This window comes from Rhagoletis zephyria, unplaced genomic scaffold (assembly GCF_001687245.7).
Source record: "Rhagoletis zephyria isolate East Lansing unplaced genomic scaffold, Rhagoletis_zephyria_1.1 Rzeph_scaffold_11740, whole genome shotgun sequence".
NCBI classification, from domain to species: domain Eukaryota; kingdom Metazoa; phylum Arthropoda; class Insecta; order Diptera; family Tephritidae; genus Rhagoletis; species Rhagoletis zephyria.
The window spans coordinates 1,975-15,192 of record NW_016168816.1 but is presented as its reverse complement, the minus strand read 5'-3'; the positions used below and the strand labels follow the sequence as shown (position 1 = coordinate 15,192).

General features: G+C 35.2%; 3 protein-coding genes across 7 annotated transcripts; 2 read left to right on the top strand and 1 right to left on the bottom strand.

Annotated features, from left to right (window-relative positions):
- The first annotated feature begins 396 nt into the window (after positions 1-396).
- Positions 397-2,437, top strand: LOC108377242 (mitochondrial import inner membrane translocase subunit TIM14). Of its 5 annotated transcripts, none has more exons than XR_001849310.1 (5): positions 397-534; positions 599-838; positions 901-1,019; positions 1,304-1,482; positions 1,550-2,437. XR_001849310.1 is itself a non-coding variant. In XM_017633507.1 (4 exons), exons 1-3 carry the CDS (start codon positions 532-534, stop codon positions 1,012-1,014), a joined length of 357 nt encoding a protein of 118 aa, XP_017488996.1. In that variant the 5' UTR covers positions 437-531; the 3' UTR covers positions 1,015-1,019; positions 1,550-1,638. The 5 variants fall into 5 exon arrangements, 3 of the variants coding, with proteins under 3 accessions (XP_017488996.1, XP_017488995.1, XP_017488994.1); XR_001849311.1 differs by having other exon boundaries at positions 437-534; positions 1,573-2,437; XM_017633507.1 differs by lacking the exon at positions 1,304-1,482 and having other exon boundaries at positions 437-534; positions 1,550-1,638.
- On the top strand, positions 1,556-2,437 carry LOC108377243 (single-pass membrane and coiled-coil domain-containing protein 4 homolog). The gene has a single exon (XM_017633508.1). The coding sequence runs from the start codon at positions 1,592-1,594 to the stop codon at positions 1,766-1,768; it is 177 nt and encodes a 58-aa protein (XP_017488997.1). The 5' UTR covers positions 1,556-1,591; the 3' UTR covers positions 1,769-2,437.
- A 2,256-nt stretch (positions 2,438-4,693) lies between these two features.
- Positions 4,694-12,932, bottom strand: LOC108377245 (glypican-4-like; the record flags this gene model as incomplete). The annotated part of the gene is given in 6 exon segments (XM_017633509.1): positions 4,694-6,191; positions 6,265-6,434; positions 6,503-6,675; positions 6,678-6,956; positions 12,403-12,669; positions 12,776-12,932. Coding segments are annotated over 6 exon segments (1,489 nt in total), but the record flags the coding sequence as incomplete, so codon positions are not given.
- Positions 12,933-13,218: the final 286 nt, after the last annotated feature.

Below are 13,218 nucleotides of genomic sequence, written 5' to 3'. Positions count from 1 at the left end.
AACGGCAAGTTTTGACAGATGAGTGTGAGCGTCCATGAGAATACAAATGGAATTCTTTGCCTTTGCGAAAGTTCACACTCACGCTCGCATTGAACTGTATATCAAGCTTAATGCGTGGTAGAAGTTGGAACAACTTTTTGAGAAACTTTACCTCACCGCACTGCCTCTCTTGCCAACAAACTGAGTTGTTCTCGTGGTAGAAATGTTCCAGTGTGAAACCGACCAAATGCGATAGCATGAACGCTCTTCGAAAAAATATGTTCGAACGTGCTAGATGTTGCATTTTAAATGCAGCAAAAACGCTGCATTTTTCTATAAATTTTTCTAATCTCTTCTTCCTGATAATTATCTGCTAAAAAAGAAAAGAAACAAAGCCATTTTCTAGTCACCTGGCATCTCCCACCGTAGTTCACGTACAGCTGATTTTGACGTTTCTGGAACACATGAGAAAAAAAAATCGTAAAAACAAATTCGTAATTTGTGAAATTACCAGAAATATACGAAAACAAATTTCTTTCCACATTACATAAAATGGTAAGTAGACCGAATATATTTCCGTAGTCCTACATGCGTTCTTAAAAACGTTTTCCTGTTGCAGGCAAGCTCGATAATAGTTGCTGGCATAGGTCTAGCTGCAGTTGGTTTTGCGGGGAAGCATCTCATGCGCCGCATGCCTGCTATGGCCACAAAATTAAGCGAAACTATGAAAAATCTACCCAAATTTGACGCAGAAACCTTAGCGAACTCGAAATACTACAAAGGAGGCTTCGATCCAAAAATGAATAAGCGTGAGGCTTCTCTGATTTTGGGCGTAAGTCCTAGTGCGTCCAAATTGAAGGTAAGTGAACATACGACTTATTATCAACTTTTATGCATGCTTTACGATATTATTCTTAACAGATAAAAGATGCACACAAGAAGATCATGTTGCTCAATCATCCCGATCGTGGTGGTTCTCCTTACTTGGCTGCCAAGATAAACGAAGCAAAAGATTTCATGGACAATACGAAATAAGCGAAGTAAATTCACCTGTAGAATAGTGTAGTAGTTAAATTTTAACTGTAGTAAACAATTACTTTATTCTAAACCTGACCAAATAGTAAACAATATTTTTTTTGTTTTTGATTTCCATTAAACATTAGTCCATCAAAACGCCTTATTGAAGCCCTTGTAGCAGCATACGTTTTGCGTTCAGTTTCTTCGATGAAAATGTTTAATAATAATAAAAAAAATGTTGTTCAGGATTTTTATTTTTTTTTTATTTTATTGAACGTGCAATTTTTCAACTAATTTTTCCCGTCAGCCGGTAAGGGAAAATTCTTCACGCGAGGCAACATTGTGCGGCCCCAACTTTCGCTGTAGCCAAAATTTTGTTGACGTTGTCAAACGTCAAACACGTACGACAAGTGGTTGGAGCAAGCAGTCCACCGATAGTTCATTTATTTTCATTATTTTTTCCTACATTGTCCACCTGTTTTACTAGTAAGTTTATGAAAAAGCTGTATAACGATACTAATTGACTATATATAAAATATATTTATTCTCGCAGAATCCTCGTTAACCCGTTCACAGGCCCCCATTTGCTAGCGAAATGCGACAGCTACGCGGTAAAGTGAAGGAGACACGCAAACAGAAGAAGGAGCGCAAAATGGAGAATATGGCCATACAAAATCAGCTTAAGACGGTAGTCCTGCCGGCAGTTTGCGTATTTGCGTTGCTCATCATTGTCTTTGTGTACATCAAAACGCGTCCAGCCGTCGAAATGTAAATAAATTGCATCAGAACCGTATGTGTATACATATGTGAGTGCCAGTGGCAGCATTCTATGGCGTAAATTTAACTAGCCTTCAAGCGTTCTGGCTACCAACACCAAAAATGTAAATTTTGAAAACTACTTGTTGCAGCAACATAATGGCGGTACCAATTTTAGACACATCCGGTTTTTACAGGTGTTGAATTTTTAGAATTTAGAGCAGCAAATGTCTAGTTTTGGTTTGAAAATGCTAATTTTTTAGCAATTAATATGTGGCTGGAGCACCTTAAGTTTCCTTTTACACAAATTTAGTACTTTTTTTTTTATTAAATGTAGGAGCATACAAATTATATATTTTTTAATTCAGTAAATTATATGCTCAAATATCCATACCACAACTTGTTGAATGTCTACTGTTCTAGAAATACTATGTATGCGTATATATGTAAATACATATGTATGAGAAAAAAACTGCTGTGCAAACACATAACTAATAGGCTGGCGGCTCTGTAACGCCCTTTTTTCACTTCCTATTTTTTAGTAATTTTATATACACAAATGTACGTGGATGAATTTAAAATGTTATTTATTTAGCATGTACGTACAAACGACTATTGAATTATGTTATATCTTGATGTTTTGTATTAGTCTTTTGAGAAAATCAAATAAATACATATGCATACATACATATTTTTTAATAACAAAATAATGCTTTTTTCCTTAAAAAATGTGTATGTTACTTCAAATTCTAGTAGATTCTCTCGTAAAGCTCCACGTAAGTAAGTGAATAGCAAATACTTACAGATCTGCTTTTAGATAAACTGAAAACTCAATGTGCTGTTGTAGCGTTACGTGCAGCTATTTTGAATAATTAGCTGATAAGCCGGCTTTAGGCTCTTAAAACTGCCTACGCTGAATAGGCATAAATGCATATTGCAAAAATTAATATGTAACTCTGCGGCAAAAATTGTAGCTTTAGCCGTCACAATAATAGTTCTGTCCCATGCCGACATCAATTAGTAAAGTCGCGTTGCTTTATGCTTGAAAGTCGCCTGCAGCTGGGAACTCAAGCAGAGTTTTAAATTTTTGGCTTAATATTCCTCAGTTTGTAATAAGAAAACTCATTTTTGCATTCCGTATACATTTACTTGTTTATTTTTTAAATTTTCATAATCATCACATTTTCTTCTACTCTTCCTCGTAAGTTTCTGTTTTACATTCATATGCATATACATACATATGTATATGTGTTCATAAATTAAAGAAGATGAGTTAATGGCTGTTTTTTAGTTCGATACATATTATGTACTATATAATTTAAAAAGGGGTCATAACTACGTGTTTTAACTAATACTAATTCCCGCTTATAGTTTATTAACGTGTTGATATTCATATTTTTATAATAAATACATTTATATTATTTTATAGAATGAAAGACAGCAAAAGAAAACATATTTTTTGAAAACGTCTCGCGGATGAGCACTGAAAAGTATGCGCTATCAATGAGAATTAATTTTTTTGCATGAGGCAAAAATGAACATTTAAATAGTGATAGCCTAATAAACTTTTAGTTTTTAATATTTTACGTGTTTTTATTTACGTTAAAATTTGGTCGGTAATTTTTTTAATTTTTAACAATTTTATATATTAGTTACGTATACGCAGTTGCTTCGACAGGTAGGGTGTGTACTTAAATAAAAAAAGACTTAGAGTGAAATGGACTTTATGTTTGTTGAATAAAAATAAGAAAATAGAAGTTAGAAAATCAAAACCGTAATAACGACTGTCTAAAATACAAAAAAAAAATCTTTTTTTTTTAAGAATGTATTGTTAATAAAATAAAATTTTGTAAAAGAATTAGTGGTGAATTGTGGGGATATAATTATTGTCTGACAGCTGAAGGTTGCAAAGATATTTCTAAACTATTTACTACTACTTATTCCATGGGACATCATTTTAAAAGTGATCATATATAAATTTACAATGGGTAAAATTTTGGTAATATATGCATTTATGTAGTCAAAAAAGTAAGGTCGGAATTTTAATGTCGCCAGCCCCTAGGGTTGTTCTATTCCGAAAAAATATGCCCATTTAGAGCGCTCAAAGTGCTCAAAATTTTCAATGTATTTTAAATGGGGGAAAAAACTTTTCGTAGAAATGGTATGGAATTTTTGAAAATCAATATTTTTCGATCGGAAATATTGCTTCCGGTATAAAACAATCCTAGGGGGGTGGCGGCATTAAAATTCCGACTTTACCTTGTTTTGACCACCCTAATATGCATACTTACATATGTATGTACGTAGATGTTTCGGCATTTTTAACACTACTTAACGCCTTTTTAACAAAATCGGAATATAAAAAAAAGTGTTTAATAAAGGCTCACTCGTGTTTTTTTCCAAAATATGCATATACTTAATTGCTTTTTTCATTTAGTCTGAATACAAGTATGTATATGAATGTTTATGCAAGTATGATATTGTAAGTCGCATTCCTTCAACCAGAAGAAAAAGGTTTATGAAAACTTCACAGTTTCGAAAATGTTTTAAAACCCTAATTTTCGAATATAGAGTTTTGAAGTTATTAGGTTACGGGAATCAGCTAATTACTTCTTCATATTCTAAGACTTCCCTAAAGTGCCGTAATGCTTAGATTACAGAATCTAAATTTTTATTTTATGTTTTATTTATTTAGCTTTTTGTCACTTAATTTTTTTTCTCACCCACTTCTTTATACTTTATATTTTAAAAGCCCAAAATATACATATGTATGCAACAAAGTTTCGAATTACAAATTATTTATTGGAAAATTTTCATAATTATTATATAGTAAATATGCTTACACGATAAATACAGGTTGTTATTGCGCCTAAAATGCTCTTACACTCTTCAACATTCGCCACATTTATTTTTCGATTTAATAATAGTTTAAATNAACAAAAAGAGTTACAAAAAAAAAGTTCGAAACACACACACGCACGGTAGTTCAGACTCACGGTTAGCAACACTCTTTCAATTACAAACACTTGTTCTACACATCCAAACATACATTGATATAAGTTATACACGCGGCTTTACATACACATTTGTTTGTCGTTTTTGTTATAATTTTATAATATTAACTGCTGGTACATACATATGTACCTATGTAAGTATTAATTTTGTTTTAATTATGTATTACTTTGTGCTTAATAGCTAACTAATTTTTTATAACTGCTACATTGTTTACGTATATAAATGATTTGTTTCGCTTAAAGTTCATTTTTTAAATTATTCGCTTGTAATGATAAATCTATGTTTGTTCTTGCAATTGTTTTGTTGTGCATAAATTAGTAAAAAATATTTTCATAGAAATGCGCCTAAAAGTAGATTTTTATTCAGCATATTTCGTTACTGGGTATTTGTTCGAGATTTGAGTTGGTTGAAGCACTAAAAGTATGCTACAAAGAAATTTTACGTACATATCTCTAAAGAGAAAATTTTCATAAACATTCAAGTTTTGAAATTCAACCTGTAAAAACGAGTTAAGCGTATGTAGTAAATCAAGCAAGTCTTGAGGAATAGAAAGTAGTTTCAAAAAGGCATGCAGTTAAATTGGCAAACTTAGGAAACTAGAAAATTGGCTGCGCCTAAAAGTAGTGAACATTTTTAGTAAAAGTAGTTTATTCGCAACGCATAAAACGTACATATTCTCAAGAAGCGCCTAAAAGGATAGTTAAAACTCATTACATTGCCAAAAACTTGCCACACACTCAATGCCACTGGGCATTTAAATCGCTCTAACTGCAAAGAGCATATGCGCCTAAAATTATGCAACGAAATGCATGCCATGCACTTTCCTACTTATCATCAATAACCTCATCAGCCATACAAAACCGGCTACCGCTTAATCACTACCTAAACAATTTTTAGAATTCAAAAAATTCGGCACATCCCCTACGCCTCTAAACCAGTCAGGGTCCTTTATTTGCCTCAAGCAACAGCAACAACAACGAATCACAGCATATCGGCAACACAGCCACCAAACCACGCCATATACAGCGGCAGTAGATACATCAGCAGCGCACGGCGCAATGTCATCTTAGGCGCCGTCTTCGCGCCCGCACTCCCACTGTCCTTGTCCGCATCCAAATCATCGTCGTCGTCGTCATCATCTTCCTCTTCTTCCTCAATGGAGTTCGTATCACCGCCTGCGGCGGCACCACCACTCGTACTACCAGGGTATTTGGGGCGCGTTGTGTGTGAAGTGTCCGTAATGCGACGCTCTTCTACGTCATCTCCATCCTCGTCATCGATGTTGTTCGCTGGCACCGACGGACGATCGGTAGGTTTAAGGTGGGGGGGTGTAAACGGACCACCGCTTAGGCCAGATCCCTCGTCGTCATCCTCATCGTCGCTGCCAGCACCTGAACCAGCACCGCTGCCATCGATAGCATCTTCTGAAATAAGGAGATAAGAGATGTAAGTATGCTGGACGAATAGAAGTATGGATATGCTTTGTAGCGCGCTTACCATGATCACTCCATTCCACATCTTGTCCGTTGTAGGCATTACGCAGATGATTAATGACATTCTTCAGGTAGAAGAGTTGTGTCGCAACTTGCGAGATCTGACGTGTTGACGCCGGATTGCCAGGGAATTCAGGATTGCGGGTCTGTTCGGTGGTTACGGGGTGCATGTACCTAAGGAGTAGCGGAAAAGCAAGTATTAATAAAAATTTTAATTAAGCAAATATACGCGCAAGACTCACCTGTCGATTGTGTTTCCATTCCAGCACATGCCATCCACGTCCGACGATGTAGAGATCTCGTCATTGCTGCAAATCTGATGCGGCAAATTCGACCAGAATTTCTTTGATTCTTTCACGCGTTGTCTAATCTCGCGCACCAGCTTATCGAGATTCGGATCGCGCCCATTGAAGTCGTNTCAGCGGCGCGCCGTTCCCGCAACACAATTGCATCATCAACGTCGGCATCGATATCTAAAATATCGGATTCGATTTGTTCTGTTGGTACCTCCAAGGTGGCGCGCTTACGTATCACTTTCGAATCTGAACTGCTTAGGCTCACAGAAGAAAGCCGTTGCCGTGCAAGTGGAGCGGATGTGCGTTGTGTGAACTTAGGATTGATTGAGCGACGCGTGCGACCCAGCGTTGGACGACCGCAGCCCTCGAAAACACGCGAGGTGATGGATTGGCCGGACTCCTGGAAATAAAATGGGAGGAAATAGGTTTTAATAAATGTAGTAGAACAGTTTAGTACTAAAATATATTTTTATTTTTTATAGCTCTTTTTGATAGCTCTTTGATGGGTTTATAACTTAAAGAGAAGAATATGAATCTTCTTTGAATACGAGGCCGCTTCAGAAAGAGGTAAACAAAATTCACACCCAATATTGTCGAAGTCCCTAAAGCATTCCTGGACTTTACGGCGTGGTCATTGGGCTCAGAAAAAGTTTTGTGGAGAGCAGACAGGTCATTTTGGAGTTGCTCTCAGTAGTATATTAGGCTTAAGTGTGCGCCCTGAAAGTATGCTACACTTAAATTTATCCCTAACAGCGCTTTTATGTTTCGATCCTGCGAAAAAATTCTAATTTTTAAATAGTTTGCTCGCTTATATACCTAAATGCAAGGAGCAACTTATTGCTGGAAAATTTGAGGCAACAACAACAGTGTGGCTTTGTAAACCACAGCCGCGCCGCGGTTATAATGCGGTTATAATTTCACGAGTGCAAAAATATTATGTCTTACCAAACCAAATGAGCATGTGAGAAATAGGTTTGGGTGAATATGAGCTTATCGTGGCTAAGGTAAATACATATGTATGTACAGCTTGAGATGTGTGCCACAATTCACCTACTTTTACTCACATGTGTACATACATGCATACATATGTATGTGGTTACAGGCATATCAGCATTTGAAATAGTTAAAAGTAAATGGCAACAAATGAAGTGCCATAAAAAAGATTTAACGCGGCCCAGTGATGGAAACTGATAACGAAAAAGTTAAATTAATATGTATGTATGCCTGAGAAATCACTACATGATATACGATTGCATCCAAAGATGTGTGGTAGAATAAACACTTGCCAGTACATGAACTCTACTCACGCTCAAGCAGCCTATCCAAATGCGTTTGTCTGCTACAGCGTTCATTGTGGCACTATGAGTCAAGTACTTGGCAAATATGTGTACGGGTATCTTACGTACCCACTTATGTGTGGATATGTAGATATACATATGTTTGTATCTAAACGCTATCTTGCGTACTATCTTGGCTCCTCATTGGCACCTCACTGCAACTTGGCACCCCAGCACGCTACATTGCTCTGACATATCTCACGCAGTTTCATATTTACATAGTTCGAAAGAATGTGATTTACAAATACTCATACTCGTATTTTTTTATTGGTTAGTCGATTGCAGCAAGTTAACCGCAAAAGTGGTTTAATAGCTGTAATGTTAGTACTCACGTTAACTAGGCAAGTACGCTTAATCGTACACATAAATATGCATACATATTTGTGCGTTTCAGATTAGCCTACAACGATTCATGATATATGTATGTATATGTAAATGGATTTGTAATAATGTGCGCTACCTCACCACCAGGTAGATATCTGTTAGCTCCCAAGAGTCAATAAATATGGATCTAATGTGGTACTGCGGTGTTTTGCTTGCATTCGCTGCAGTACAATGAAAGTGAAATGTCTGACAATTTATGACTATCAATTACAGGAAATCAGATAAAAGACATACTAACACAAATATATTTAGCTATGTACACCTTTGTCAGTAAATAAGTTTATTTATTAGCTAGGTGAAAATGAGCTGCTAAATGCGGTCACATTTGTATTTGCTTGAATTACATGTTGAACAACAATAAGGATCACTAAGCAAATTTAAAGTGTTGGGAATGAGCCGCAGACTTACACTTGTGAATAATTAAATATAACGCATTAACTATGCCAGTATCAATACCATTACCAGTACCGAGGGCGATACGAATAACAGTACTCATAACACCAGTACAAATACTAATAATAATACCAACCTCATTACCTATACCAGTACAAATACCAATACCAATACAAATATGTACCAATATAAATACAAATACCATTACCAGGGCCATTAACAACATCAACATCAATTATAATAGTAATACCAATACCAATAACAGTACCAATACCAAACCAATAGCAAAACCGGTACCAAAACTAATACTAATACTTGTACCAAAACAAGAAATAATACCAACACTAAGTAATCTATGAAATTATTAAATTTACGACTAATTATTTTATACCCTAGCCAGACGATTTCCCTAATTTGCTCAAATTCTAGGGCTGCTATTAAAGGTCTCATTATAAAAAAAAACTCTTAGTATCCATAACAGAAGAAAACCTAAAAATTCTGCGGATTCACTTTGCTGGCAATAAAATATTCGAACTTTTTCGATTCCAAAAATGTGAATTTATTAAATAAAACTAAAAAAAATAACACACTAACTTTTGTTTAAAGGAATTCCATAAAAATCTGGCTGCTTATCCGAAAAACAATTGTATGCTCATTTTATTGCTAAACCAGTAGCTTTATAAATCCAATTTCCCGCCAAAATATTTACAAAGAGAACTGCATACTCGTACCACGCAGTAATAAATTATTCCAATCGAACAGATTTTGAATATTGAAAATAGCTGAGCTGTCAATTTGCGGAAAACACCTTTCGCCAGTCATTTAATCTATTCACCTACGCCTGGCCTGGCCAGACAGCATTAAAGATATGTTTGTTTTTGTTTTTGTTTTTGGTTTGGCTTTAAATTGCACACAAATCACTGCAGAAACCAAAGGAAAGCCATAAAATATAAAAGATCAAAGCGAAGACTAGGCAAACCAAAACAACAAACATACAAGAAAAATGTACGCGCATTGAGTAAACAAAAGCACCGCGGGTTATAAATTTAACCATGAGCTGGCGAAATGAAATATTAATTGAATAACAACAAATAAGCGAAAAAAAACAAAACATTGCAAACATTCATTTAGAAAAAAGAAACAAAAAAAAAACGTAAGAAAATAATCTAATAAAAGTTGCTTACTTCAGGTAGCCAATATGGCAACGACTGTGCTGAGCAGCTGATTTTCAAGTAAACAAAGATTTTGCAATAAATTTAGAAGAAACTCGAAAGCGCGTTTGTGGAATTTTAATTAGTAAAATAATTGTAAACAAATTCATTTGGTATAACAGCAGGTACAAAATTAAGAAATAAAATAAACTCAATTAAAAAAGCAGAAACAGAAGAAATAAACAGAAAAAATTTATGAGATTGCGGCTAAATTTGGTTGATGATGTTAACAAGGCAGGAAAGGCGCAATACAAAAAGGCAATAAATTTATATGTTAATTTAGAGAAAATCGAATGAAGCATTTATACTAATTTCCGCCACCACAATAAGAAGATTACCTAAGTGATTCTTTATAAACAGCTTTTGTAGCAGCAGCAACTTAGAAGCTACAGTTGCTGTCAAAATAATAGTAGTTCTACTAAATAATGTATATAGTTCAATGCGTTTAATATATTCCGTTACTTTCCCTATTATGCATTCTGTCTAAGATAGTGTTGTTGTATAGATAAAGTGATAGAAAAAGGGTTGTCATAATTGTAAACGTTAGCAATTGTACGCGCAATCTCAGAAGTGTTGGCTATTGAGCCATTCAAAATATTAGAGCCAGGACTTAGCTGCCAAAAAAACCTATATAAAATATTTATTTGTGTAAAAAAGTTAAAAAGCGGTAAGTACTACATTTCTTAATGCGGTCTATTAATGTTTTGGTGCAAATCGGTTCTAATCTGTTTTAGAAATGGGACGAGGAAAACATTGCACGACTGAACAGCGCAGAATTATTAAAAATAAACTTACAACGAGTTTCAGAACATTGTTGGCTGTTCACCGATCATGATTCAAAACAATTGTATTGTATGGGGAAAGAGTAGTTAGTTTAACTATATTTTTATTAAGGAAAATCGCACAACAATTTTTTGGCCGTTGATATGTAAAGGTCAAGGTATAAAATGTTATTTTAAAAGAATATAATGAACTAATTTACTAAGTTTTGCTTTACGATACAATTTGTAATTAGTAGTAGTTTTTAAAATGAAAACCAACATAAACATTTAGCAGAAAAATCCAACGGTGGGCGCACTACTATTATTTTGACTGCAACTGTATGACTATGAATGGGTCTAGCTACCGTGAACGGATTTATGTGGCATACCCTTAACAACAAAAGTATAAAGTTAAATATATATGTAAATTATTTTAGTAATAAAATTTCAATTCAGGTAATAGGTGTATGTTTAGAAAATTGATTTGGTCTACAAATACTTTGTCAAGGCGCTCAAATAATGAACAGAAAGTGCAAATTAGGGGTTGAATTTGAATCAACAATGGAGTACGATAAGAGAGTTGATCCACAGGAATTTGGTCTCTACATATTATTTAGATCTAGGACCAAGGACATAAATTTCTAGGCCGACAGAAAGACGTTAGAAAGAAAAATGTTCTCGGACTGTCACGGGTACAAAGGTTTGGAAATTAGAGATATCGACCTTATGAACTTCGTACTATGTCGAGAATTCGGGTATTCCACAGAAATCGGTTGCAACTAAAGAAACTTAAGGTAAAGAATGTAGAGTCCCGTCGAGTGCACGGTTGAGAGCCGGACTAGATTAAGGGTTTTTGGTCAGCTTTAACTTGAACGACTGACAATTTACCTGGCTTGTCTAACCAAAGCTTGTAGTTTGCAGATTTACGCCAAGCCTAGGTCCGACAGACAATGCTGCTATCGAGTGTGCGCCAGTTTTAGAGTATTCCGTCGTGAGAAGAGTTTACGGGCGATAGCACCTGACCTTACATATCAGGGCCCTTACTCTGTAGTTCGAATCGATAGTAAATTTGTCCGAATTCGAACGATTGGTACTATAAAAGAATTAGGCGTTCGAACAGAACTTCTTTTCGATTCGAAATACAGAGTAAGGGCCCAGTTCGACCGAAATATCCATTTGACCAGTTCGTCTGAACTGATCTTTAAGGCATACCAGTTTTCTTATCTAAAATTTGATTAGACAGCTTTTTTATTTAAAGCGTCTTGTCGGTAGATTATTTAAATTTATATTATTTATTTACACATATTATTCGTACGAAAATTTAAAGTCAACAGCATTAGTAGCACTAAAAATTCATTACGAAAAAGGCTGAACTAGAAATTAATAAGCGGACATTAACCGGCTGCTTAAATTTATTAAACTGCTTAAAAGCTCAATTAATTTAATGACGTGACTAAACAACCAAAGACTAACTAATAAATTCAAAGCATATTTAGTTTCTCTAAAACTTTATGTATCAGCTTTTATAGATCGACTTTTATAGCTCATACTAATGCATGAAAATCCTAACCTCAAAAAAATCACCCGTTAGCTTCTTAACTTTTACGATTCTTTAGATTTAAATTTTATGACTTTTCTGAATGAATTTCGCCAAATGTTCACAGCAAAGACATTTGCATATACATACATATTTATATACATTTATACTTAAAAAATATCAATATCGATATCAAAACCATTCAACAGTAAATTCAACTCACTTGAAAGTTCATAATCGCCTCGGAAATTTTGATATTAATCGGCTCAACGACCATCACAATATTGAATGAGCCCAGCAAACGTTCGGCCACTTTGTCCATGGCTACCGCAAAGTTCTCCCACTCCGAGTCGAATTCGTTGACATAATGTAGACAACCTTTGATCACATTAACACAATAATTTGTGCAGGGTTTCTGCGCATAGCCCTTACAGGCGCCACAGTGTTGCATTTTCGTGAGCGCAGCCGTGCAATCGGCATTGAGGTGCACCTAGAAGAGAAGGGAGAGACAGCATTATTAGCACATTGTGTAGTAATGTTTTTTTTTCCATTTTTGTTTCAGAAGTTTAGAGTTAGCATTTTAAAACTTTACTTACATTTATTAACTTCTTTGACACTTCAGCTGCTGTGTGCAGCGCTTGCCAGTAGGTGCGCGTCGCCACAAAAGAACGCTTTATCTGCAAAGCCAGTTTATCAGGCACATCGCCGAAGGGCTTCAGTTCTTTCATATGCTCGCTCACGCAGTGCAGGAATCTGGCGGGAGAAAGGACAAAATATACAATTACAATTTTAAAAACAATAAGAGGTCTTGCTTCACATATACATATGTACGTAAATATTTGCTGCTAAATCTCTTAGTCAACAACCTATTAGACTTCCTATCACTTAAGGCACTGCACATGCACCCTATACAAAAAAGTATAAGTTTATATACCCGGCGCACGTATTAAATATAGTTTTTTCACCCTTCAGTAAACTGCAGTTTCGATAATATGCTATGAGATATTTAAATAATTGGAGCAAGTTTGGTGGAAATCGA